The sequence below is a fragment of the Stigmatopora nigra genome, unplaced genomic scaffold (assembly GCF_051989575.1).
Source record: "Stigmatopora nigra isolate UIUO_SnigA unplaced genomic scaffold, RoL_Snig_1.1 HiC_scaffold_26, whole genome shotgun sequence".
Classification (NCBI taxonomy): domain Eukaryota; kingdom Metazoa; phylum Chordata; class Actinopteri; order Syngnathiformes; family Syngnathidae; genus Stigmatopora; species Stigmatopora nigra.
In genome coordinates, this window is record NW_027551605.1 from 207,036 (window position 1) to 230,090 (window position 23,055).

Here is a 23,055-nt window from a genome sequence, read left to right on the forward strand (position 1 = left end):
AGATGTATTTAATTAATTGAAGCCATAAAACCATAGGTGTCTGACTGGGGGTCATGACCTTTGACCTGTAACAGCTGTGCAGCTCGATGACAATCATCATTTATCATTGAGGCTAGACGAGAGGGAGGCTTCTGTTTATTTTGGATAATTAAATGAGGACAATGGGAAAGGGATCATGTGGTCTGATAGGTCCAGATTGACCCTTAGAATCTAAAATTAAGACCACCGGTATCCTAACTAGTTGGCCAACTGGGCCCAGAACCTTAGTTTTTCTTAAAATATGGTAAATGTATTGAATATGACCCGCACAAGAAGCTTGAGTTGAGCCCACATTGAAAAACCATCAGGAAAAGAAGCAATACCCTAACCGTGAATGCCTACAACAAAAGTCTAAAGGGGGCAGTGTTTGCCTATCCAACCAGTATTCTCGGTTCAAAACGTACCATACTTCAACAAACGAGCTCAACTGACAACCTGAATACAGCAAGAAAGTGTCAAGGGACAATTCATTTTCTTGCCTGAAAGCACATATTCATGAGTACTATCTTATGCTGAAATGGCTTCTCTTAGGGAGTGTCAAAAATAATATTACGAATGGAATGGAAATCTTTCTACTTGATCCAGGGTACCTGTATTACTCGATTGTGTCTGGAGAATGTTTAATAGCTCATTGTCAATTTTTGTTGAAATTAATATGTAATTGGGAGTCATGTGTTGCAGTCTTAGTCCAATTCAAACATGCCACAGGCCATTGTAAACACACACTTGCATGTCTGTTAGAGTCGTGGAGCATGGCTCACTCCCTGCCCTAGGGTTCAACATAGTAGTTCTAGTATATTATATACTGTAGTGTCCTCCACAAGGAGGATGTAGTACTTGTAACCACCACACAATGCCGCTAATGACATGACTCAAGAGTTAAAAACTGTCATAGCCTTAGATGTCCTGAAGGAAGCTTATAGAGAAACTAAAAATATTGAATTCTTCTAAAATGTTTTGCCTTTTCATTGTGTGCCTTACATTGACATCTATAAGTTGTATAAAAGTGATCTTCGGTTTACCTTGACGGCATCTTGCAGTCTCTGCAGCCGAGTTTTAGCAGCCAGCTGCAGTTCTTCCGTCTGTCTACTGAGGTGCTTCACCTGCTGGCTCCACCCTTTGGTGGCCAGCACATCCCCCAACTGTGCCTCCCACTCTGCCAGGGCCTCAAGATCGCCATGGAGACCACGGCACTCCCTCAGCAACGCCTATTGACACGGGATGGCAAATTACATGGTAAAAAGGGAGGATCCTCCTTAGGCTGTCAAATGGTACTAATTAAGGGATCTGAACACTGCGCTTGGGCTGCCATTCAACCAGAAATAAGAGTTAGAGACTCCAATTAGCCACACATTTGTGGCCTGTAATGATATTAGTCTTGGGTCTTGGGAAGATTAGAGGTTTGGCTTTCTTTTGTGGGAGTCAATACTAACCTGATAAGCTCGGATTTGCTCTTGGAGTTGCGATACTGGACTCCAGATGATGCTGCAGGAGACTAGAGTCTCGGCTTTTTCCGCCCAACTCAGAACAAATTCCTTCAGGCTTTGATAATTTGCCACCTGCTTTTCCGCCTGCATGGGTTATGGTTAGGACAACACAAAAGGAGAACATATAATTAATTATAATACTTTGATGTAACTAATAGATTTTGGGTGATTTGTAATCCCACATAAAAAAAGTCAGGATTTACTGGTCATTACAGTGGACAACTACTACAAAAGAGGACAATTGTGGTCTTTTGGTCACTATATAAACATGTTAGCAAATATTATATAGATGTTTTTGAATACTAACAATCATAAATTGCAAGGATTTTAAAAAAGGCAGACATTTAAGACAAATTCAAGCTTTGAACACTGACCTTTTTGAGTCTATTGCTCCTATCCTGAATCTGCTGCGTCGCCTGACGTTGCACTTCAGCCATTTTGGCCACCACGTCGCCCAGCTGCTTGCAAAGCAAAGGGTTGTGCTCGCCAAACTCCTGCACGGCTGCCGCCAGCTCAGACAAAGCGTGAGCGCAGCATTCGCAGTCTTCGCAGAGGGCCTGAGAAAACAGGGTTTGCCAAGTGAGACTCAAAAAACGTTGACCTAGACATCACTTTAACCTCAACATCTGCTCTATTTGGATCGCCTTTTCGCCAGAGGTTAATTGCTTGCTAATTATTCCATGGGTCCGCTTGATTACCCTATTCTCCTCTTTGGCCTCCTCTAGGCTTGCGCCCTTGATTTCAAATCTGGATGAGATGGTCTTCAGCTTGATGTCAATCTCTCTCAATTGGCAGCTGAAGTCTTCTTTCACATCCCGCGCCTGCTGCACCTCACGTTCTCTGGCTTGAACCTGGACCAGATGGCACAAAGACACATTTTTATTATTATTAAAGACTAGGTAATGCTAGTGCTTGTTAGTAAGTCAAGATGAAGAACGTCACCTGATCTTCAGCGGAGCCCAAAGCCAATGTGACCTCAGCCAGCTGCATGCCAAGCTCTGAGGGCAGCCCCGCCTCCAAATCTCGATACTTGGACTGCTGCATCTCCGTCATCCGCTCGACACTTTGACGTCGACGGACGACCCCGTGGTGCGCCGTCTGTGGTATTTCAGAATCAGAGAGTGAAACCCTTTGCTTCCTATCTATGCATATGTGCATGTAGACAAATAGAAGGACCTCTAGATCTTGTAAGAGAGTCTCCAGGTCAGCGGTGGGACTTAGCAGCAAGCCTCGAGTGTCTTGAATCCAACCTTTGACCAAGCTCAGCTCTCTTTCGACTTCCTCTCGCTCTCTCAACTCTTGCTGGACCTGCACCCTGCTGGCCCGAACCTGAGACAAAAGACTTCAGGGCAAAAGAGAAGAAGAACACCATCATTTTCAAGTGAAGTTCATTCTCATCCATTGCGTTGTTACCCACCTGTCATACTGTTCCTGCAAACTTTCGATCTCTTGCAGACATCGGGTTTCCTGGTGACACTTTTCAGTCTTCCCTTCCGACTCTTTCTCTTTCTCCTCGTCTTCATCCCCTCGGAGGTTATGCATGTGCTGCCTTAGGAGAGCAAGGATGGACAGCTCCCTCTCCACCTCCAGGGTAAAAGAGTCATGGTACTCCAGGAGGGTCTGCAGGCCCGCCCTCGTGGCTGCTTTCTCCACAGTGCAGTCCGGGATGCGGGTGTGGAGGTCCGCCCACACCGAGCGGACCTTATCCATCTGTAGACCACATCGAGAGAATTCAAGCTTAGTGTAATTTAAAGCTATAAATCAAGTCAAATTTAGCATTAGTGCTTCATTACTTGTTCTAATAATAATGGATTTTTTATTTATTTTTTATTTTAAACAACTACCATTTAAATAAGACTATTTTTTCTGATCCCTAACAGCTTTGAAAATGGCTTTATAGTTTGGCATATAAATTCCACCATGAATTTCCCTGATAACAAAGCCCCATTCTCCAACAAAGTCAGCCCAAAGATGGCTTTGGCGCATATAATGAAATCATGACCTAGAAAACAAAGAGCGATCTACCACAAGGAAAGTGCCACAAGTCAGGAAGTAGCCGTCCCCTTATTTTGACCCTATTTCCTTTTTAGGCAGGTTGCTTTGTGGGAATTCTTGACAGCTGACGCGCTCATGCTCAAAATAGCGCAAGTTGGGGCCTGGAGGGGGGGAAAAGAGTTGGCTCGGAGCCTGGAATTACATCACAGACCCGCAACTGGTTTGCCGTTATTTGACCTAAATCTTACGCAGATTAGCCCTGAGTAACCCTTGTTAGTTCAAATGCTGTGGAAACGTTTTTTTTTGGGAAAAAACATGCTAATAAAATGATACAACTGTCTACCTTGGCTGTAAAGTTTCTCCATTCCTGCGCCGTGTCTTCCAGTGCCCTTTCTTGGGCTCTGGATACGGCGCGGAGTTGACTCCAACGTTGCCATAGTGACAAAATAGCGCGATTGACAACCACCGCGTCAGATTTGGAAAGCAGGCGCTCTAACTCGGGCACCTTCTCCTTCAGAGCGTTAACGGCAAACTCCTGCAGGTCGGCGTGAGCCACGAGAGACTGAAAAATAATAACACTTGTGGTGAAATTGTATCCCTCCCACACTTAGTATTACCGTGGAGGATATAACACTTGTAATCTGTAAAAAATGTGTCTCTTTCACCTTGTATTTCTCACACTTTTCTTCTGCCTGTTGGAGACTGTCGGCTTTGGCGGTGGTGAAAACGGCCATCTTGCTCTCGGCGGCGTTCATCTGTTCGACAAGTCTCTCTCGCTTTTGTTGGAAGGAGGCCCAGAGAGATGCACATCTACAAGAAAAAGATTCAATTTTGAGCACATATACTTCAAAATAGTATATATTAGTACTAGTACTCCATTTGAACAATAACAAGAGGGATTTGTATTCATTTTATGTGCATTAATTAACATTTTACCAGTTAATATTGCATTTATTCAAATACAAATGAAGACAAAGTGAATTCTTGTATAATAAAACCAACCTTTCACGATCTTCTCGGCATGCCTCCACCTGCAGTCTAATTTCCACACTCTTCATTTGGATGGCTTCAACTTCCACAGCAAGTTGGCTAATCACTCGAGTATTGTTGAGCAATTCCGAGGTCCTCATCTCCTCAACTAGATCTTTCAAGTTCTTATCCTGGCCATCGATTTCTTCCAGAGTTTGCATCAAGTCAGCCAAGTCCTCCAGGTCCACTCCTGTTCTGTGCTGAATGGAATCAGCTGCACGATCCAGACATTTCTGCATAAGTTGTAATGATGACTGATGCCGGAACAATAGGTTAAGTGCTTGATCCAGAATCACCTAGAAGAAGAATTAAATCCTCTTGTGAATCCTTCTAAAGCAAACAACAACACCGAATTGCTTCAACCTACCTGTGCATTTCTAATTTCCTTTTGGACTTCCGTTCCAAAGACCCTGATTTCCTTCACGTTGACGTCTATATGAACTGGAATAGTTTGGTTGATGTCACAAAATCTTTGCTTTTCTCGATTCAACAAAACCTCGGTTATCTTTAACCGACACTCCAACTCCTCTTCCGCCAGTTTCATTTTGCGTATTTTCCCCTGCATCCCAGCAACTTTGGTTTCTGTTAATAAGGCCAGTGGTTCTTTCAAAGTGTCTTGAACAGCATTCAGCCATTGGGACATTTTCTCCGTCTCTCTGGTGAAGTCTTTGCAAGGCGCCACACAATTTGGCCTTTCTTCCAAACAATGTTTCACCTCTACGTGTAAAGACTGAAGGCATTCACACCTGGCCATTATTTCCTGCGAGGCAGCCGGATCGAACCTTAAACCGAGACTGACGGTCTGTTGAAGACATTCTTTGGCCTGAGCTGAAACGCCATCGAGATTTTCAAGTAAGACGAAAAGAGATGCGATCTTATCCATGACATCCATTTTTCTATCCGATTTAAGTGCGACCAGATTGTCTCTTGCAGATTCCAATTGCTGGTCAAAGCTGTTTAACAGCGTATTATGTTTCAATAAAGTTTTCAACGCCTGATCCAAATGTCGAAGCGTCTTCTTGGTTCTCCGTTTTAACGAAGTATGAAGATAGACTAACTGGCGTGTCTCCTCTGCTCGGTAAGAATGTCCCAAACTAAGAAATCCCTCATTTTTACCATTAATTTCTTTGACGTCACCGCTGATGTGCGTTAAACATTCATCTATATTCTGATAGTCGCCCATTAAGCAAACAAACTCCTCTTCAATCGTACTGATAGTCTTCTTGTCCAGATTGTCAAACTGCTCCTGGAGTCTCTCCACGGTGCATTGAGTGGCCTCCAAAAAAGTGCTGAATTCCTTCCTTTCCAGGACTATTTGTTGGACTCTGTCTTTTTTCTCTTTGGCCAGCGCCAGAATACTGTTGTACTGCTGAGGGAGGGCATTGAGCCGTTCATCTAGGTAACAGTGATCGATCTCATTCAGAGTTGGAAGGATCTCCTGGCCTATCCTCTGCACGATTAGGAGAAGATTCTCATTTTCCGACGCTTGCTCTAGAACTTTCTGGAAGGTGGACAGATGATCTTGCAGCTCTGAGCCGTCTTCCGTGTCGCTGAGGTTGACCTCTGGGAAGGTGATTGCTTCTGCTTTTCTAAGCCAACGGCAAGTTTTGTTGAGGTCAACCTGAAAGTACTTTCTGGACGTCAGGGCTTTTTCCAAGATTGTGACGCGCTGATTAGTTCTCTGGAGGGCTGTGTCGAAGGCGGCTTGCAACTCTTGGAGTTTATCCATGGTTTCAGCTCGCTCTTTTGCCGCTGCATCCCTCTCCAGGTCTCGGCCTTGAACCCAGAGAGACGCCAGCTCCCTTTGGTAAGCCCGGAGACTGCTTTGGATAGTCCGACAGGTTGCTGCCTGTTTTGCCAGGTCTTCCGGTAGAAGGGCGATGTGATCATCTATCAGGGCCTTGGTTTCATGCTGCTGTACCCATGACAGTGCTCGACCCAGGCCTTGAAGGAACTGGTTTCTCTCTGTGAAGGCCTATGGAAGGACAATTGAGGAGAATTATATCAATGAAAGCAGGTCATGTAATGCGATGATCACTCATATCTACCTTGCTCAGGTATTTCCTCCTTTGGGCCACCCGAGCTTCCAACAGCTCCACTTCATTCTGAGCTTGCTCAACAAGCTCCAGCAAACTTTTCTTCTCGCTCAATCCCAGCCTGGTCGCCACCACCTGGGCTTCACGCACGGCCTGGGCGAGCATCTGTTGCCGCGCCTCCAGCTCCACGCACACGCTCAAGTGGTCGAACAAGAAGCTCTGAGCCAGGTCGGGTGGAGGGCTGGTTTTCAGCACCGAGGTCAGCGCCGGCCGCTGCTCTTCCACCCACTCGCGGGCATCTTTCAGCTGGGTTTCCACTCGCGATAGATCTTCCAGCGTTTGCGAAGAGTCCCCGATCTTCTGCTGGATGAGAGACTCCAGCTGGGCCCAACGTTGCTCCAGGTGACCAACCTGAAGACAGTCAGCCATTTTATTCCTAGTACAAGGGACTCACTGGCTCTATCTTACCTGTTGTTTGACCAGTTCCTTATCTAGCAGGTTTATTCGAAGCAGGATGGCTTGTTTTTGTTCTCTCAGATCTTCAAGTGTGGTTCGCTGATCCATAAGATCACTGGACAACTTTCTCAGAGCTTCTAGATGTTCTCTTGTACTCTCAGTATCAGCCCTGCACCAATCCAAAACATCAACCAACTTAACCATTTACATTAACAGTTGGTGAAGAGACAAAAGTGATGAAGGTACCTGGCGAGATAGTCCCACTCCCTGGACACCTGATGAAAAAGTTCCTCCATAGCAGTCACGCTCTCCTGATACTCGCCGCTGCGCTGCATGTCTTCCCCTCGTTCCGCCTCCAGTTCTTCTGCACGCAGGCCCATTTCCATCCACGTCCTGCGTAGCTTTTTGGCCTCGTCCAGGTTGGCCGAGTCCTCGCCGTCTGTCAGTCGAACGATGGCCTCGTTTAGGCGGCTGGCCTCGGATTGCTTCTCCCTCACTTGCTGGAGGAACTCCTGGAGGAATTTGAGAAGGAAATTTGCCGAAGAAAATGACTGAAGTAATTTTTTTTTTTCTGTAAATAATATATATAGCACATATATACATACACAGACATATATATATAAGCACATATATACATATACATATATATGAGCACATATATACATACACATACATATATATATATATATATATAAGCACACATATACATACATATATAAGGACATGTATACATACACATAGATCTATATTTTTTTAGTATTAAATAAAATGAATCTATAAATCAAATACCTGTGCTTTGTCCAGCTGGTTCTGTGCAATTCTGGGCTCAAGTTCTGCAGGACACCTGGTCAAATTCTCAAGTTGTTGCTCTGTTTCTCTCAGCCGCACTTCCAGTTCTGCCTTTTGCTCCTCCACGGCCCTCCAGTTGTCTGCGACCTCCTCGCAGAGCAACATGCGGTCCTCAATCTATGACCAAAACAGTTTTTGGTCAGCTCTTCAATGCCATTTTCAATAAAAAAGTCAACGCTTACCTGAAGTTTGACTTGCTGGATGCCTGTAGCCACCACTTGGACTTCTAGAAGTGAAAGGTCACAAGAGGAGCAGACAAGCTGGAGGTAAGTACTAGCTTGCTCCTGGAGGGCCCGCTCCTGTTTTACCTAGAAAAGACAAACTATCAGGCTACCTCCTGTAAACACTTTGCTCATTCTAATAATTATGTGACATAAAATATGTGCCTTACATGTTGTAGTGCTTCATCCAGGCCAAGAGGGGTCAACACAGGAGGTTCTGGCTCTCGGGATACAGAATTCAGCCAAGTTTTGCACTGCTGCAACGTATCTTGGAGGCTTACGTGTCTTTGTAGCTCTCGGTCCAAGCTCTGATATACCTATAAAAATAAATAAATCTTATATATATGCATATTAGCAACCCGGGGGCCAAATCTGTCCCGGCACATCATTTTGTGTGGCCCGGGAAAGTAAATCATGAGTGTCGACTTTCTGTTTTAGGATCATATTAAAATGAAGTATAGATGTATATTACGTTTCTTGATTTTCCCCCTTTTAAATCATTAATTGTAATTTTTTAATATTATATCTAAAAAGGTCCGGCCCACGAACTAACCCGAGTCTGACACCCTAGATGGTCGTGAAGCATCATATTTGACAGGTGTTGAATGTTGAATACTAGGTTGACAATGTTAATAAAGAAAAGAAAATAGAAAAAAATGGGGAGATTTAGCACGTTGGCATATTGCCCAGAGTTTTTTCTCTTTGGCAAAAGCTCCAAAGCCGTCCGGCATGGTGGCAAGTGGCAGGGAGGATATTAGAGCTTACGTCGGAAACGCAGTTGGCAGATGAGATGGTTGGGGAGGGGTACAAATTGAGGAGAAGCCAGCAGTGTTGCTAGATCACACAAAGCCAGATTGGCATTGACAAAAAAATAACGGGCGGCGCCGACGTCTGGGGAGGTCAGTCATGATGACGGAGAACAAGTTGCCAAAATGGCAGAACGGCGAGGGATTAGAAGGTGCCGAAGATTGCTCGGTATCGTGCACGGGCGGGAAAACCGGGTTGTTGACAGGGGGATATACAGAGATTAATACGCTCAGATTGAGCGAGAGACTTTGGTTGGAGGGTCGCTGTCAAGCCCCCCCCGTAAAAGACGGTTTAGGTGTCACATGGGGTTAGGATTAAGTGCTTGTTTTGGCAGTGTGGCTGAATGATGCTAAATTGGTCGAGTGTGATGGTGCATTTGTGGTCTCATTTGGAATGGTTGAAAATTGTCGGATGTAAAGTTGTGTTTACCATGTGGTTGAACGTAAGATACATTTGGGAGACAAATTGTATAGAAAAAAGCTCTAATTAACGCTTTTCCATGATCAACTGTTTCAGCAAGTGGAATGATTTGCCAGAGGAAAAGGTCACGGATATTTCAGATATAGAATCTCTCTCTATGGGTCTGTTTCATTCAAAGCCTTCCACCTTCACCCTCACCCTCTGTGCAGTGCTGCAGATGGCAGAGTAGCTGTCTCTGATGCCTTGCTGGTGCGTGTGGACCTGCTGTCTCAGCCGATTCTGCACACGGCCGTCGCAGACGTGCACCAGGTGGTCTCCGCGCTGCTTCAAGCCTGCCAAGCGATCCTCAAAGCCCGCAATCTCTTCCATGATGGCCTGCGGACGACAGAAGGGGACATTGGGGCCGGCGTGACGGCGGGCGTGATGTCAGGACAGTCAATGACAAGAGGGTCACGACAGATTGACGGCACAAGAGGAGGTCTGGCGGGCTATTAGGAGGGCTTGAGGGGGAAATGGAAGGACACAAACTGAACAGAGAGTTGTAGAGTGGTGTCAAAGTCATCTCTGTGGTGGGCCAAATTGTAGTTATGGTTTTCTTCAGAGAGTGATTATGTCTGTCAACTAGGGCGGCCACAATTAATTGAGTAATCTACATCGAATCAATTATATGATGAAGTATTTGGCTTGTTGATGAAGCTAAAATAAACACTGTCCAACAATGTATTCTTATTTTTTAAAAGGGGAACTTTAAGTAGTGTTATTTCTTTGAGTGTGTTATGATTTACATTTTAATTGAACAAAAAATTGTATATTTTCTCTTAAAAGAAATCTATTTAGAATGTTATTTTGTATTTTTACTATGTGAAAATGTGTTCAATAAATGTGAAAAAAATATCCTTTTGATTTTTTCACTATCAAAATAAAAATGGAAAAAATAAACATTCCATTTCTATTATTTTTCGTACTCATTCTTTCATTGAGGACAGGAAATTTGATACAAAATTGCATTTTAGCCAAAAATGATCCAGATGATTTTGCGGCCTTATACGGAATGACTGTGTTTAATCCATTTGATTATTTTGATAGTTTTAAATGCAATGACAAATCCCTCCAATTTTGAATACTTTGCAAACGTCAAGAGCTTGGCATTGAAAGGAAGCCACTTATTGTGATAGACCAAATTCAAGTGTCTGGTCACCTTGTGGCTCGCCAGCTGTTGCGTGGCTGCCTCGAGGCTGCAGCTCACGCTGGGATCGGGCGTCACCATCCTGCTGGACATCTGCAGCAACCAGCGCTCTACCTCCTGGAGTTCATCATGGTACGTTTCCTGCTCTGTCACCTGGCTCTCCAGATGTGTCACATGAGCCTAATGAACGACCACACATTATTCAGGTGAACTCTCCAGTCAAACAATGATCACCAATCCTTTCGTTTTTAATCAGACTTACCACGGCTGCATTAGAGAGGTCGGCATAGTCCTTTTGCAGTCTATTCATTTTATCCCGGATGGACGGGTAATGGACGGACGCCAGTAGAGCGTCGCCTTTCTCTACCACGGACTTGATGGACCCGTCGTGGGACTGAACCATCTGTGCGACAGCCTGGAGGGCAAACAACACAGTAAATGGTCATTATGAGTCTTTAGGATGCAATCATTGTCTGTGAACGATCAGTTATTGACAACAAAAAAAAACGCTAATGAAGTGTTGATACACTTTTAACACAGCATTAATGGGAAATGTTCACCTTGTACTTGGCCAGCTGCACCCTCCGTTGGTAAAGCTCAGCTTTGGGCTCCGGCGCAGAGAAGAGGAAAGCCTTTTTTTCTAGTAACCACTGGGACTGAGCCTTATAGCGCTCCTGGAACTCCTTAGCGAGTAGTGAGGCACGTTCCAGGAAGCTGTGTTCGGTCCTCAGCCAGCCTGCAAGCTCCTCCAGCTGGGAAAGTCGTGCCTCGACTTCCCCGCCGAGACTCTCGGCTCCGGCCTCGTTCAGGAAGTTGGCGGCCTGCTCGGCTCTTTCCCTTAGGGACTTCAGTAAGGTGTGGCCATGATGAAGATCGGCCTGGAGACTCTAGATGAGAAAAAGAGGTGTTCCAGTTATATTTCTCATGTCTTGTTTGCAATCAAAACTACAGAGCAATGGAACTTTAACTAATACTATATTTTTCGGACTACAAGTCGCACAGGCCCCCAAAAAAGCACAATGTAAAGGGTGGAATAATCATCTGGAGTTTAAATTGGGATTTTGTGGGAGGATTCCCGAAAAACCAATTTCCCCAAACGCCTCAATGAATCATGAATGAAACTCAATGGCAAACTTCAGAAATAACAAGATCCCGGCTTTCCCATCGATCCAAATGACGGCTTAAAACCAGAGCCCCATTCTTCTCAAATCTCAGCACGACACCTAACATATCCACACCACTATTTGTTTAGGTTCCCCCTTGAAAAACCTCAGCTCTTCACCACATGTGTTTTTGTTCAAGGCCTTTGTAGCCTTCAGATAAGGTCGACACCTACATGGCAAGGAGACACCTAAGTCCGAGGATGTCGTGGTGTGTCGACTACGTCGTGAATAATATGAAAGGAGGACCCAATTATTCGGACCCTTAACGGGAAGCAAGAGCCACGGGTGTTTCCAGGGTAACAGCAACACAAACCCAATGGGGCGCCATCTAGTTTTCATCATGGCTTTATTACCACTCGAGTTGAGCTTTAACCACACGAGGTGTCTCCAGCTATCCACGTTAACGATATGTTGTGCCTGCCCATGCACGTCTGCCTGTGCTCGCTTCTTAATAAGACAACCAACACATGGTTTGCGTTAATAAGACTCGAACACAAACAATCGACAAGTGAGTAATTGCCACTTGAGATGGAGTTCATTGGGTTTTCAGTTTAACTCGCCACTGTTGGGCCCGCCTACTTTATTTTGCTCATATGGTGCGTTTAGGATCCACGCTGATTCATTAATGTGTGATAAAGTAGCAGACATTACAGTCTGCTGAACATTATTCATGAGGGACTGCACACGGGGCGCCCTTTAGGCTGTTAAACGCTCCTCCATCACATGCTAGCATTAATTATTCAACGTATACCCCCTGTGTGTATGACAAGGATTCTGTCACATTTGTCAGCAGTTACCGTAATCCACTCCTTCATTATGATATTAAATATTCAGAACCATGAGTTGTCAAAATGGTTATATTTAGGAACATGGATTAGTTCATTGAGTCCATGAGGATGCATTGTTTTTCTTTGTTTTGGTTCGGATATAAATAGTAATTATTGATGATAATACAAACAAAGAGAAGGAGAAAATAGGTCAAATTTTTACAAATGTGAAGAAAGTGGGCAGAAAAATGACTGTTAAATTTTCTAAGAAGAAAAAATTCACATACAATTTAAAGAAAGGTCTATACGATGTAATTTTCCTGAGTCTATCCCACCCAACTTTACACCAACTGCGAGGCAATTGCGCACCAGGGGAAAACCCGCACAGGGACGGGCAACCCATGCAAAAGTAATGCTCCCCACTACCATGTTCATTCTCAGCAATATAGCACTATTATTAACCTAATTTCTGACCATAAGCATACTCTTAACGTCTCCAAGTCAACCTCAATCAAAGTACATTCCCAACTAATCACCCTCAGCACCACTATCGACTCCTTCACTTTGTATCAATGTGTAATCATCGCAATTGACCGTGCCGCCCTGCGGCGTTGCCTGCATGGGGGGTAACAAATCTGGAGGAAGGAAACGTGTCAGAAGCTCTCCATTGATCTGCACCGGGAGTAAATAGCGGCCTCGTGACACGCACCGTGTGGTTTAAATAGTTAAGAAAACATGTAGGAGAACCCCGTTACCCATCTTGACACCAGAGCGGCATGATGGACATCAATTATGGAGTCCAAAACCAGCCAGGCACCTCGTCATCACAGCGGGGTATCACGCCCTCTTTCACCAAGCAAAGCTCACTTTGTCTCCTTAATGACAATGGATCGATGCACACCTTCTAATCATGGAAACGACTTCCCATCTTGCCAGCAATATTTTTTTTTATATAGGAGGGCTGTCTGTTAAAAAAAATGCCATTTGGGCAAAAAAGCTTAAAAGATAATGTGTAAGGAATAAAAAAAATGCCTGGACAGCAGACATTTTTCATGGCCAAGCATGCTTGGAGCTGTCCAAAAAAATGTGTTAACTAAGCAAATATTCTGTGTTGCTATGTTGATTTGTGTTCCAGATTTTGCTGCTAAGGATTTGGCAATGTAATTATTAAAGAAGGCCACCTACGCGATGAAGACTAGAGCTGAATAGACTGCCAAAAATATAAAAGATGCACCTATTTAAATAGTGATACTTTATCTACTCACTGGCATTAATAGCAATAAAATACCAAGTATATTATTTTGTGGCTTATTTGGTTCTCAAAGTGTTGCCTTCAATGTCAATGATTTAAAATCATTCAAATCAATTCTAGCATTGAAAAAATAAAAAGCCAACAATAGCAATTCTATGAATCTACAAACCAAAACAATGTATTTTAACCACCTATTCCCCGAGAACAATAATACTTTCTAATTACATACTTTATGAGTTGATGGCAATTTACAGAGGAAAGAAAAAAACACCTCTCCCACTCATATCAAAGTGTAAAATCCAAAGTGATGTGTTAATTAAGACCCCCACACTCCCATATTCACCCAGTACTTAATTAAAGCAGTACCTCTAATTTCTTCAGCTTTTTCTCCAAGGCATTGCGGTCCAGTGGCTCGGCCGTATCCGTGACTTCCGTGAAGCTATTCTGTGTGGAGCCCAGCCAATCGGTGAAGGACGAGCAGAGGTTTTCGGCCTCCTCGATGCTCTTCAGCTCCTCTTCCAATTGCTTGACGGTCTCCTAGAAAAAAAAAAAACATCGACAACAGGAACACATTTATATATCTGTCTGGGATTTGAAGGCAATAACACCAGGCTTTTTTTCCGTTTTCACGCATTATTCCCTCCGTGTCTCAAATCCTGTGTCCAATTAGCTGATACTGCTGAGTGCACACCTTTCCTGAGAGGGTGGGTAACAGTCCCTCACCTCCCCCCACTACACATGGCATAATTACATAGACGTCTGACATCGCAGGGATGTCATGTGACGGGTTCGCGTCTGCGTGAAGGCAGTTTAAAATGTGGAAAGTTTTGGAAAGGGCTTGTCGCTGAAGGTGTAAAAATCAATGAGGTGGCAGGATAGCTTTTCCACTTTTGATGAAGGGTGTGAGATTGTCTCATTGGACTCGGAATAGAGGAGCCATATTGATTTTACCTTTAAAGAGCCTCTCCCCACACCCCAGATGGAAAGAAAATGGTGCTTTAATGGTTGACTTCAGAAAGAAGATGGAACAACAGAATAAATGTGTGTTTAAAGCGTTTTTTTTCCACTGCCATTAAGGATAAGATGCCTATTCGCTTGGGGTCTTTTCATATTTATCATCAGTGAACGTCCAATCGATTTGAAGTGAAAAAACATTATTAATATATGTAAGAGACAAGGGATTGTATTTTATTTAGTTAGTTATTTACCAAACTAAACTCTGGCAGGCTAATGCGTATGTGTGTGAGTATCAGATTATATATATTTTTTATTTATTTAAATATCTATTTTGCCTCAGATCATTTACAATCTGGCCAACATGTGTTCTAATGAACCAAAACACCAAATCATCAGACTGCCATTCTGTCATTCTGGCATACCAACCAGATGCAGTTTGTTAAAAAAAAACTGTTTGAATTCACTTAAAACAAAATCGAGTTTGTATACAAAGATGTCTAGATGAGAAAATCTGCCAGTCCATTTTCCAAGCTGTCATTACAAAGTAAACAAAAACTAATTTCATGAAAAATTCCACAGTATACCTGAATGCTGAGCAGGAGTGAATGATAGTGAGCGGCGAGTAGGGTCGCCGTGACGCTTACACGACCGCTAATGTCAGTTTCCTCCAAAGCTTGCTGGGCGAGCAAACGGAGGCCGTCCACTTCGCTTTGCCGTGTGAGCATCATCTCAAGGCATGACTGTTCAAATGCAAAACATTGTCTTTAATTCCAAAAATATTCAACATTTTCTCTACAACTTTGCTAACCTTGAGTTTCTTCAACTGCGACTCCTTGGTGCTTCTGTCCGAGCGCCGATGAGACCTCAAATCGGCCGCTTTCTCCATCTCCTCAAGCCAGCGTGCCAACGTCAGGAACTTTTGACCCATCTCTCTCAACCTAGCCAACACGGAGTTCAAATGCGTGTGGGTCTCCTCCAGCTGGCCCTGGTAAGCCCCCCATTCCCGCTGTGCCGAATCGAGAGCTCGGTCCTCGATCTGTGGTACGCCCCATGGGATGACTCGCTCTCTGCTGGTCAGCACATATGATAGCAGCGACTGTCCATCGGAGCAGCGCTCTTGTAGAATCTAGAAGGAAAACGAACGGCGGTGACGTTTGAATGGATGGCGATGGGAGTTTTCTGGTTGAATCAAATCTTGCATACCTGAAGCTCTTTTAGGGTTTCCTCGAGTGTTTCCGCATTCCCATCGGGATGGGAGAAGGACGCTAGAGTGGATTGTTCCTGCTCCAGCCAATCTTCAAAAACGTGGAGTCCTCGTTGGTACTCTTGGTGGATTAGGACCAGACTCTTGGCCTTGCTGACTGCATTCTGAGGATTTTAAAAATTGGCTTTGAACATGGTGTTTTGCCATTAAGGGATTTTTCATTCCTTCTATTGTAGGTCAAACAAACCAAAAAAAATAGCTGACGATGCCATGAAAATAGTTGAAAATTGTCTTTTTCCCACATTTGTTTTGATTTTTTGGTGTAAAACAGTTGAAAACTGATCCATTTTCATTCATTATTTCTTTGTTTGAATAGCTATTGTTTTAAATGTGCTTTATAAATAAAGCTTAACATGATTCACCTTGCGTGTCATGATGAATGGATCTCCCCAAAACAAAATAAAAAAGGACTATGAAAGCAAACACCTCGACCTACCTTGGCCTTTTCCTCTAGGGTATTATATCTACACTGGAGTTGTTTTACTTCTTCTTGGGTGCTGCAGTGTTCTGCCATGTTGGCCCCCTTTGATGCGATGGTCTCCAGGGGACAACTGTGACTCAGCACTTCTTCATACAGAAGCTGGAATAAACACAAAGGCGTTTTCATTCATTGTCACGACAGCAACCCTGCAGGGAGCCCCTCGGGTACAAAAAGTGGAGAATGTAAAGCTCCTTCCAGCCCTAAAATAACACAACTGACTCAACTCAAATAGTAGAAACTAACCATAAATCTAAACATTAAATGTGGACTTAAATAGAAATATGAAGACTACTAATTGGGACAGTGCATAGTACCTTGGTCCTCCCTAGATTTGCTGTCTTGTCCCTCATCTCTGCATACTCCCTATCTGAGCAGCTCAATGTTTCCTCCACACGGTCCATCCACAGCATAAAGTGACCCACATCCTCCTGATAACTAGTCCATTGTGACAAGGCACCTTCCAATTGGCTGTTAATGCACACAAAACACCAATTGTAAACAACAGATATCATTAAAAAAACTATTTCCTTGTCACAACCTTTTACACTTGATCGAAGACGACAGTAAGGAGTCCCAGGAGTCCTTCAGGTCCTGAATCTGCTTCCGAATTACTGGGACGCCCTCTGCTGATGTGTTTCGCTGGACAGCTTCACCCCTGGTGAGCAGCATCTTTAGTTGAATCTCTCGTTCCTGACGGCCAGCGAGCAAGGCCTGGACACAAAAACAAATAATCCATTGTTTTTCTCCATTCTGTTGCATAGTTACTGATCAGGCGTTCTTCGGTCTTACTTCTAGGTGTAACATTCTATCTTCTAGTACACCTTTATCAGAGGTGGTAGACGTCCAAGTGCCCAGGACACTCTGGGACTCGCATACCCATTCTTGGAGCTCCTTAAGACCCTGAGAGAAAAGGCGATGCTCTCCGACCACGCGTTCGATCCTGGAGGCCTTGTCCTGTAGAAAATTGCAGAAAAAAAATGTAAATAATGGCTTCAAATATTTGCTCAGGGGGGAAAATACAGAGGTTTTAGAGGATATAGCAATTTAAAAAATTAAGTGTAGGTATAAAAAGGAAGAGATCTGAAAAATATGATGTGCATATGTTGTAGTTTAAGTTGAATATAACTGAACTGTATTTTATTGCACTGTAATGGACTGAATATGCTAATGAGCTAATTAATCTAATTCCTTATGCAAAATATTATGACATTAAAATGTATTTAATGCCAAAAATAAAACTTTGAACATTAAATATATAGCACTAAAATATTTTATTTCCCAATCAATGTCACCATAGACAATCTGATTACGCCATTTTTTAATCTCCAAAGCAGATATTTTCCCAAATTTTGCAGGCCAGTGAGATCAGCATGATCAAAATATCAGATCAATCTTCCAAAGTAGTTATTTCAACGCACTACATCACTCGACATATTTGATAAGGGCTGGGAAAAGGTCAGCTGTTGCCGCGCTGCCACATTTCACATCTTTGACATTTTAGGCTAAACCTGACAAATCCTCTGGCTTTTCCGGTGCTGATGAGGGTGGAAACATTGGTTAGGAAATGAAGGCAAGGGCTACGCAGATAAATGAGAAAAGGGAAAGATGACAGAATGTGTTATGTAGTATACCTTGGTCAAGTTGCTAAGGGCCAAGTATTGAGCAGACAGTTGAGAGACTCGGTGGATGAAGCCTTTGCCCACAGCCTCACCCTCGCATAAACCGTGAGCTCTTTCCCGAAGCCTTCCCAGTTCTGCATTGCGATTTGTTAGCTCTTCCAAGACTTGCTGTTTCGGAGTTGGGTAGTGAAGGGAAAAGCGAGCGTGTGAAAACAGAAAAAATAATCACATTTACTGAAAATTGAATTGAATTGAGTGCTTATATTGTAAAATTGTATTGAAAAATACTGGCAAATGTGGTTGTCAGAATTGTACTGTTAAAAATAACAGGAAAACTAACTACAAAAATCAAACAGCAAACTACCAAAATACACCTGCATTTTCACTGTTGTTTTTAAATCAAACAAATGTATAAATAGTCTGATAATGATGTCATTGCATTCCTTTCTTGGAATTAACCTGCATTGTCATGTGGCTGTTGAACGTGCTGACTACTGAGCTAATAACCACAGTGTGTCTTTTTCCCCCAAAATAAATGCCAAACAAATCAGACATATATCTTGCTAGTCTTTGCAGAAGATTTTTTTCTTAAGATTTCTAATGCATTAAGCAATCATCACACTATAAAAGCAAATATATGAAAAAGGTATTATAGCGCAAGTATTGCTATGTACTTGAGGTACTGATATGAAATATAAGATTGTCAGGCCAGACAAAGGCAGCAGAATAAATCGCACAAAATATCAACAGTGATTAGGCAGAGTTTTGAGATGTGTTTGATATATTTCCTCCTCCTTTGTCAGCGTTGTTTTTTTTGAACGCATCTCGCCTCTTTATCCTCATTTTTGTGCGTTTCTGCCAGACATGACAGATTCTGTTATCGCAGGCAAGGGGGGGATAAAAAAAAGCCTTTTGACAGAAGGGGATTTAATTAGTTTCCCCGAGTTTGCCTGCGACTATTATGTCAAGCTGCTGCTCTATTTTTTCATCCAGCGGTGCTCAACAAATGTAATTAGGTCTTCTTTCTCCCAGCTGATTCCAGATTACACTTAAGGCGAGTTTATCTGATGGGGAGTTACAAGTATTTGATGCCCTTGAAAAATCAGCACAATGGTCCACAAAGAACAATAGAAGTTCAACAAAAGAAGCGGACAGATGTTTTTGGAAGGATTTACACAGTATTTTTGAGCCAACCTCGAACGGGGGATTCACTGGAATAGAAATGCTACACTGTGCCTTTAAGATAGAGGGATCTGAGTCATTACCTGCAGTTTGTCCAGCTCTCGTTTCTTGGCCGAGAGGTCGTGTAGCCGAGCGCTGCTCTCTTGAACTCTGACCTCGGCGCCACTTAACCACTCCTGGAGGGGCTCGGCGCTGGCCTCGAAATCTGACATCTGACACCGCAAATTCTGGACAGAGGAAGAGTGCATTTAGTCAATTGAACGCATCTCAGAGGGTGAAAAATTATATCCTTGTGCTTATTTACATGAGAAAAATAAAATGCCTGCCATTGACAACAGCCAACTTTTAATTAAAAATAATTTCCATGTTTTAGTGTCATGCCCTTCCAGACAAAACAGATGTCTAGCACCGTTATTGACACCCAATGAGTTAATTGTTTGTCTGTCTGAAGCCTTTTAGAAATAAAAAAATACGGTTTGTGTAAATAAAACAAGACAATAGAAGGCATTCCTGACAAAAGCCAAAGCATACATTTAACATAGCATTGTTTTCTCAGCTATGTACTATTTAGATGTTGTTTTTTTTTCCATTGACTGGTTTTCGTTTTATTCCTAAAACACCAAAATACCTGGTTTGTATGCGATAGCACAATCCCTAAAAAGAGTGGCGCTTAAAAGTGATGGGTGGACACAGAATGCTGACTTCCACATTACAATGTCATTGGAATGAAAAGCAAACAAAACATGGCTTTCCTCAAACAAAGCTTTTGTTCACTGCCAAAAAAAACAGCACATGTTGGACTCAGTCATTGTTGTTTAGTGTGATTCAAACCCACTTCTCCACATTTTTAATGTTCTTGATCTGTAATTAACTCCTTTAATGATATTTTACATTGGAATTCATTCATTTCAATGACTCACTACTATCCAGCATAGTCTTTCCTTCATTGATGATGTTCCAAGGCATTTATAGTTTATTCATCTACAGAAAGCGGAACCTCCGTAGAGTCATTTAATTGAATCCACACGCTGTAAAGGACAAGCAAAGCTTATTTATGCGCCTGAGTGTTTGAGGCTGAGTGTCTATTAACCTCGGTTTTTATTGAAGTGCTCTATAAATAAAGATTGATGGATTTATAGAACTCATGATGCCGCGCACTTAATAGACGACGCCCAGTATTGTGATATCATAATGAATGACAATTTAAAAAAACCTTTTTTTAACCATTTAAATTGTTAGGTTTGAAATTATCATTGAATATAGTTTAAAAATAAAAGTATGCTATATACAAAGCCTTTGGTATGTTTTTGTCAGTTTTCAATGGGGTGACGTGTACCATCTGTAGCCAACTTCAACCCACCTTGAGAGTGTCCTCCCGAAGCTGAAGGTTATTCATCAAGCTTTTCCAGTCTTCCCTGGCGTTGTCCACTTTGGCCTTGATCCCCTCTACCCGCTCTTTGGACACCACCGCCATGAGCAGCTCCCCACTGGCTCCCACTGTACTCAGTCTGGCCTGCCCATGCTCCCTGTCACTCAAAAACTCCTGCGAGACAAATGCACCAAAGACCAAAAGGACAAAAAGACAAAGGAGCTGTTTAACACATGTATGGCGACAATATTAAACAAGTGACAACTGCTTACATTTTTTTTCCCAAGATTCTGATTGTATATTGTGTGAATCAACACACAAACACAATGAGAACACCCAAAAGTTTTACTCAGAATTTACAATGGAGAAACTGAACACACTTTTATCATTATTGTCAACTAAAAAACTGTGCTAAGCCCAAAAAGATCCACCTACTTATAGTATATATAAGCATATACATATAATATATATGTTTTTGCATAAATGCATTTAAATGATCCTCCTCCACACCAACCTGTCAAAAAATGTACTTCAACTCAACAAAGATACCACAAAAGAACATTTGTCCATTGCAAGTGACTCTGGACCATCTCCCCCCTTTTCCGGCATGGCTAATTCCACCCAATCACATCGCACGCATCATGGCCGGTCTGTTCGTCCCGCATTCTCACTTTCCACTGTCAGATGGAGCAATTAGTCAAAGTCATTACAGATTCTTCATGCGTGGGCACCAGGCGGGTCTTGACCGGCGTAGGCAGATAAAACAAGTCAAGTGTTCTCTATTTTTCAATTTATTTTTTTGAACATACTGTAGCTCCTCCACGCAAAACACCTCTCCCTCTTTTGCTCTCAGCCGATGACAGCAGCGCAGCGGGGACCACTCCACCATCTGTGCAGTCAGCGCATCGTCCCCTCTCACACACGCACACCCTTGTTTTTTGTCTCCTAACTTCTCGCCTTCTTACTCCATCACAACACCCCTGTTATAGCGTCAGTGTACAATTAAGGGTGACGCAGTGTAAATACCCCCTTAAAAAAGTCCCTCTACCCCTCCCTGGTAGACCCTCCTGGAGGTCAGCCATGCGGAAACATTGTTCCACATTCCTCACCAGGTCAATGATAAATAAAACATGGACACTCTTTCACCGCCACTGCCGTTGACTGGGTGACAAAAACAACTTTTAAAGAAGATGCACGCTAACTCCACTAATTTTCACTTTGGTCAATAGTTGGCATTGCTTCGAGATGTATTTTTTTTGTATCATGTGACTGTCTGCTAATAAATATACCTTTTTACTGTGACAGAAACAGTAAGGTGATTAGGAGGACGGTAATTACCCAGAATGCCAGGACAACTACCTTCACAGACAACAACATGCCTCTTAGCCAAAGACCCTGGGGTACTGCGGTAAGGCTGCCAAGATGTTAACACCTGCCAGCTTCTCAGAGTGAAAAAAACAGACGAGGATACTGGCAGAGGAGCTTCCAAAAAAAGAGCACACACTCCATAAAAAGCCAAAATTTTGTCAAAATGCAAAACCAGGCATATTTGATTTGAATTTGGCACTTAGTGAGAAGAGGGAAAATTTGCACACCCACATAATGTAACACATATAGTTATGCAAAAGAGAAAATTAGTAGCCAAATGGCTGTCAATGTTTTGGAAGTGCCTTACCTGTATTCTGAGAAGAGCAGTAGAAGCTTCAGCCACACTCTGCGGCACGTCGAAACATTTGGCAGTGCAGATCTTGGCGTTGACCAACCACTGCTGGAAGTCTCGCAGGGCGGCACGAAAACGCTGTTCTAACAGACGCTCCTTATTTTGGCACTCCCTTGATGCACGGAGGCTGAGGCTGCAGCATAAAAAAAGAAGGCTAATCAATACGTGCATACCGTATTGTATTTCATGCTTAGAATCGGGTGTTGTGGCTGGGAGATGAGAAGCACGCAGGTGGAGGCATGGAAAAGTGGGTGAAGTGGAAGGAATAGGGTGACGGGTGGGGGATGGTGAGTGGGTGAGTGGGTGAATGGGGGGTTACAGCATCGGTGTTGGTTGAGAGGCGACATATGAGCGGGGCAGGAGTTCATAGACCTGATCAAATTTGGGATGACAGCTAGATGCTGCGAGGGAAACGGTGATGCAAAAATAACATGATGGGGATATTTAATGGCGGGCTGACAGTAGGATGACACGATAAGGGGCGGAGTTGAATTTTTGTGCATGATAACTTGGACTGGCATTGTACAGTGTTGAAAATAGGCAACTATGTATGCTGTTTGACTTCCATCTATTCCTCCTAGGCATAAAACAGGTGGTACAAACGGTCTGTTTTGTCTCAGGGCTAAATGCAAGATGGCTGTGATGAGTGTCAGGTTGGAGAAGAGCATGTTTGTGCATATCATCCATATGCATGAATGGGGAAGGTCAAGGCAGGAGTTAGGAGTGGGAGTTTTGCTCCAAAACCAGAGCAGAGGG

General features: G+C 43.2%; 1 protein-coding gene across 1 annotated transcript in view; it reads right to left on the reverse strand.

The window, feature by feature from the left end:
• The window catches only part of syne1a (spectrin repeat containing, nuclear envelope 1a), a 98,642-nt gene that overhangs the window by 26,805 nt on the left and 48,782 nt on the right, over positions 1 to 23,055 (reverse strand). Inside the window, exons 57-89 of the mRNA XM_077711512.1 lie at positions 22,255 to 22,432; positions 20,571 to 20,753; positions 19,294 to 19,437; positions 18,041 to 18,196; positions 17,199 to 17,363; positions 16,948 to 17,120; positions 16,724 to 16,877; positions 16,365 to 16,508; positions 15,868 to 16,032; positions 15,473 to 15,790; positions 15,249 to 15,404; positions 14,074 to 14,244; positions 11,086 to 11,412; positions 10,788 to 10,940; positions 10,538 to 10,705; positions 9,538 to 9,714; positions 8,283 to 8,429; positions 8,074 to 8,199; positions 7,832 to 8,008; positions 7,289 to 7,554; positions 7,055 to 7,211; positions 6,599 to 6,997; positions 4,918 to 6,525; positions 4,524 to 4,846; positions 4,187 to 4,331; positions 3,865 to 4,083; positions 2,944 to 3,236; positions 2,703 to 2,868; positions 2,469 to 2,624; positions 2,225 to 2,377; positions 1,901 to 2,083; positions 1,473 to 1,610; positions 1,062 to 1,247 (exon numbers count right to left, since the gene is read on the reverse strand). Of these exons, the coding sequence (XP_077567638.1) occupies positions 1,062 to 1,247; positions 1,473 to 1,610; positions 1,901 to 2,083; positions 2,225 to 2,377; positions 2,469 to 2,624; positions 2,703 to 2,868; positions 2,944 to 3,236; positions 3,865 to 4,083; positions 4,187 to 4,331; positions 4,524 to 4,846; positions 4,918 to 6,525; positions 6,599 to 6,997; positions 7,055 to 7,211; positions 7,289 to 7,554; positions 7,832 to 8,008; positions 8,074 to 8,199; positions 8,283 to 8,429; positions 9,538 to 9,714; positions 10,538 to 10,705; positions 10,788 to 10,940; positions 11,086 to 11,412; positions 14,074 to 14,244; positions 15,249 to 15,404; positions 15,473 to 15,790; positions 15,868 to 16,032; positions 16,365 to 16,508; positions 16,724 to 16,877; positions 16,948 to 17,120; positions 17,199 to 17,363; positions 18,041 to 18,196; positions 19,294 to 19,437; positions 20,571 to 20,753; positions 22,255 to 22,432 (7,774 nt within the window). The remainder of the gene's footprint in view (positions 1 to 1,061; positions 1,248 to 1,472; positions 1,611 to 1,900; positions 2,084 to 2,224; positions 2,378 to 2,468; positions 2,625 to 2,702; positions 2,869 to 2,943; positions 3,237 to 3,864; positions 4,084 to 4,186; positions 4,332 to 4,523; positions 4,847 to 4,917; positions 6,526 to 6,598; positions 6,998 to 7,054; positions 7,212 to 7,288; positions 7,555 to 7,831; positions 8,009 to 8,073; positions 8,200 to 8,282; positions 8,430 to 9,537; positions 9,715 to 10,537; positions 10,706 to 10,787; positions 10,941 to 11,085; positions 11,413 to 14,073; positions 14,245 to 15,248; positions 15,405 to 15,472; positions 15,791 to 15,867; positions 16,033 to 16,364; positions 16,509 to 16,723; positions 16,878 to 16,947; positions 17,121 to 17,198; positions 17,364 to 18,040; positions 18,197 to 19,293; positions 19,438 to 20,570; positions 20,754 to 22,254; positions 22,433 to 23,055) is intronic.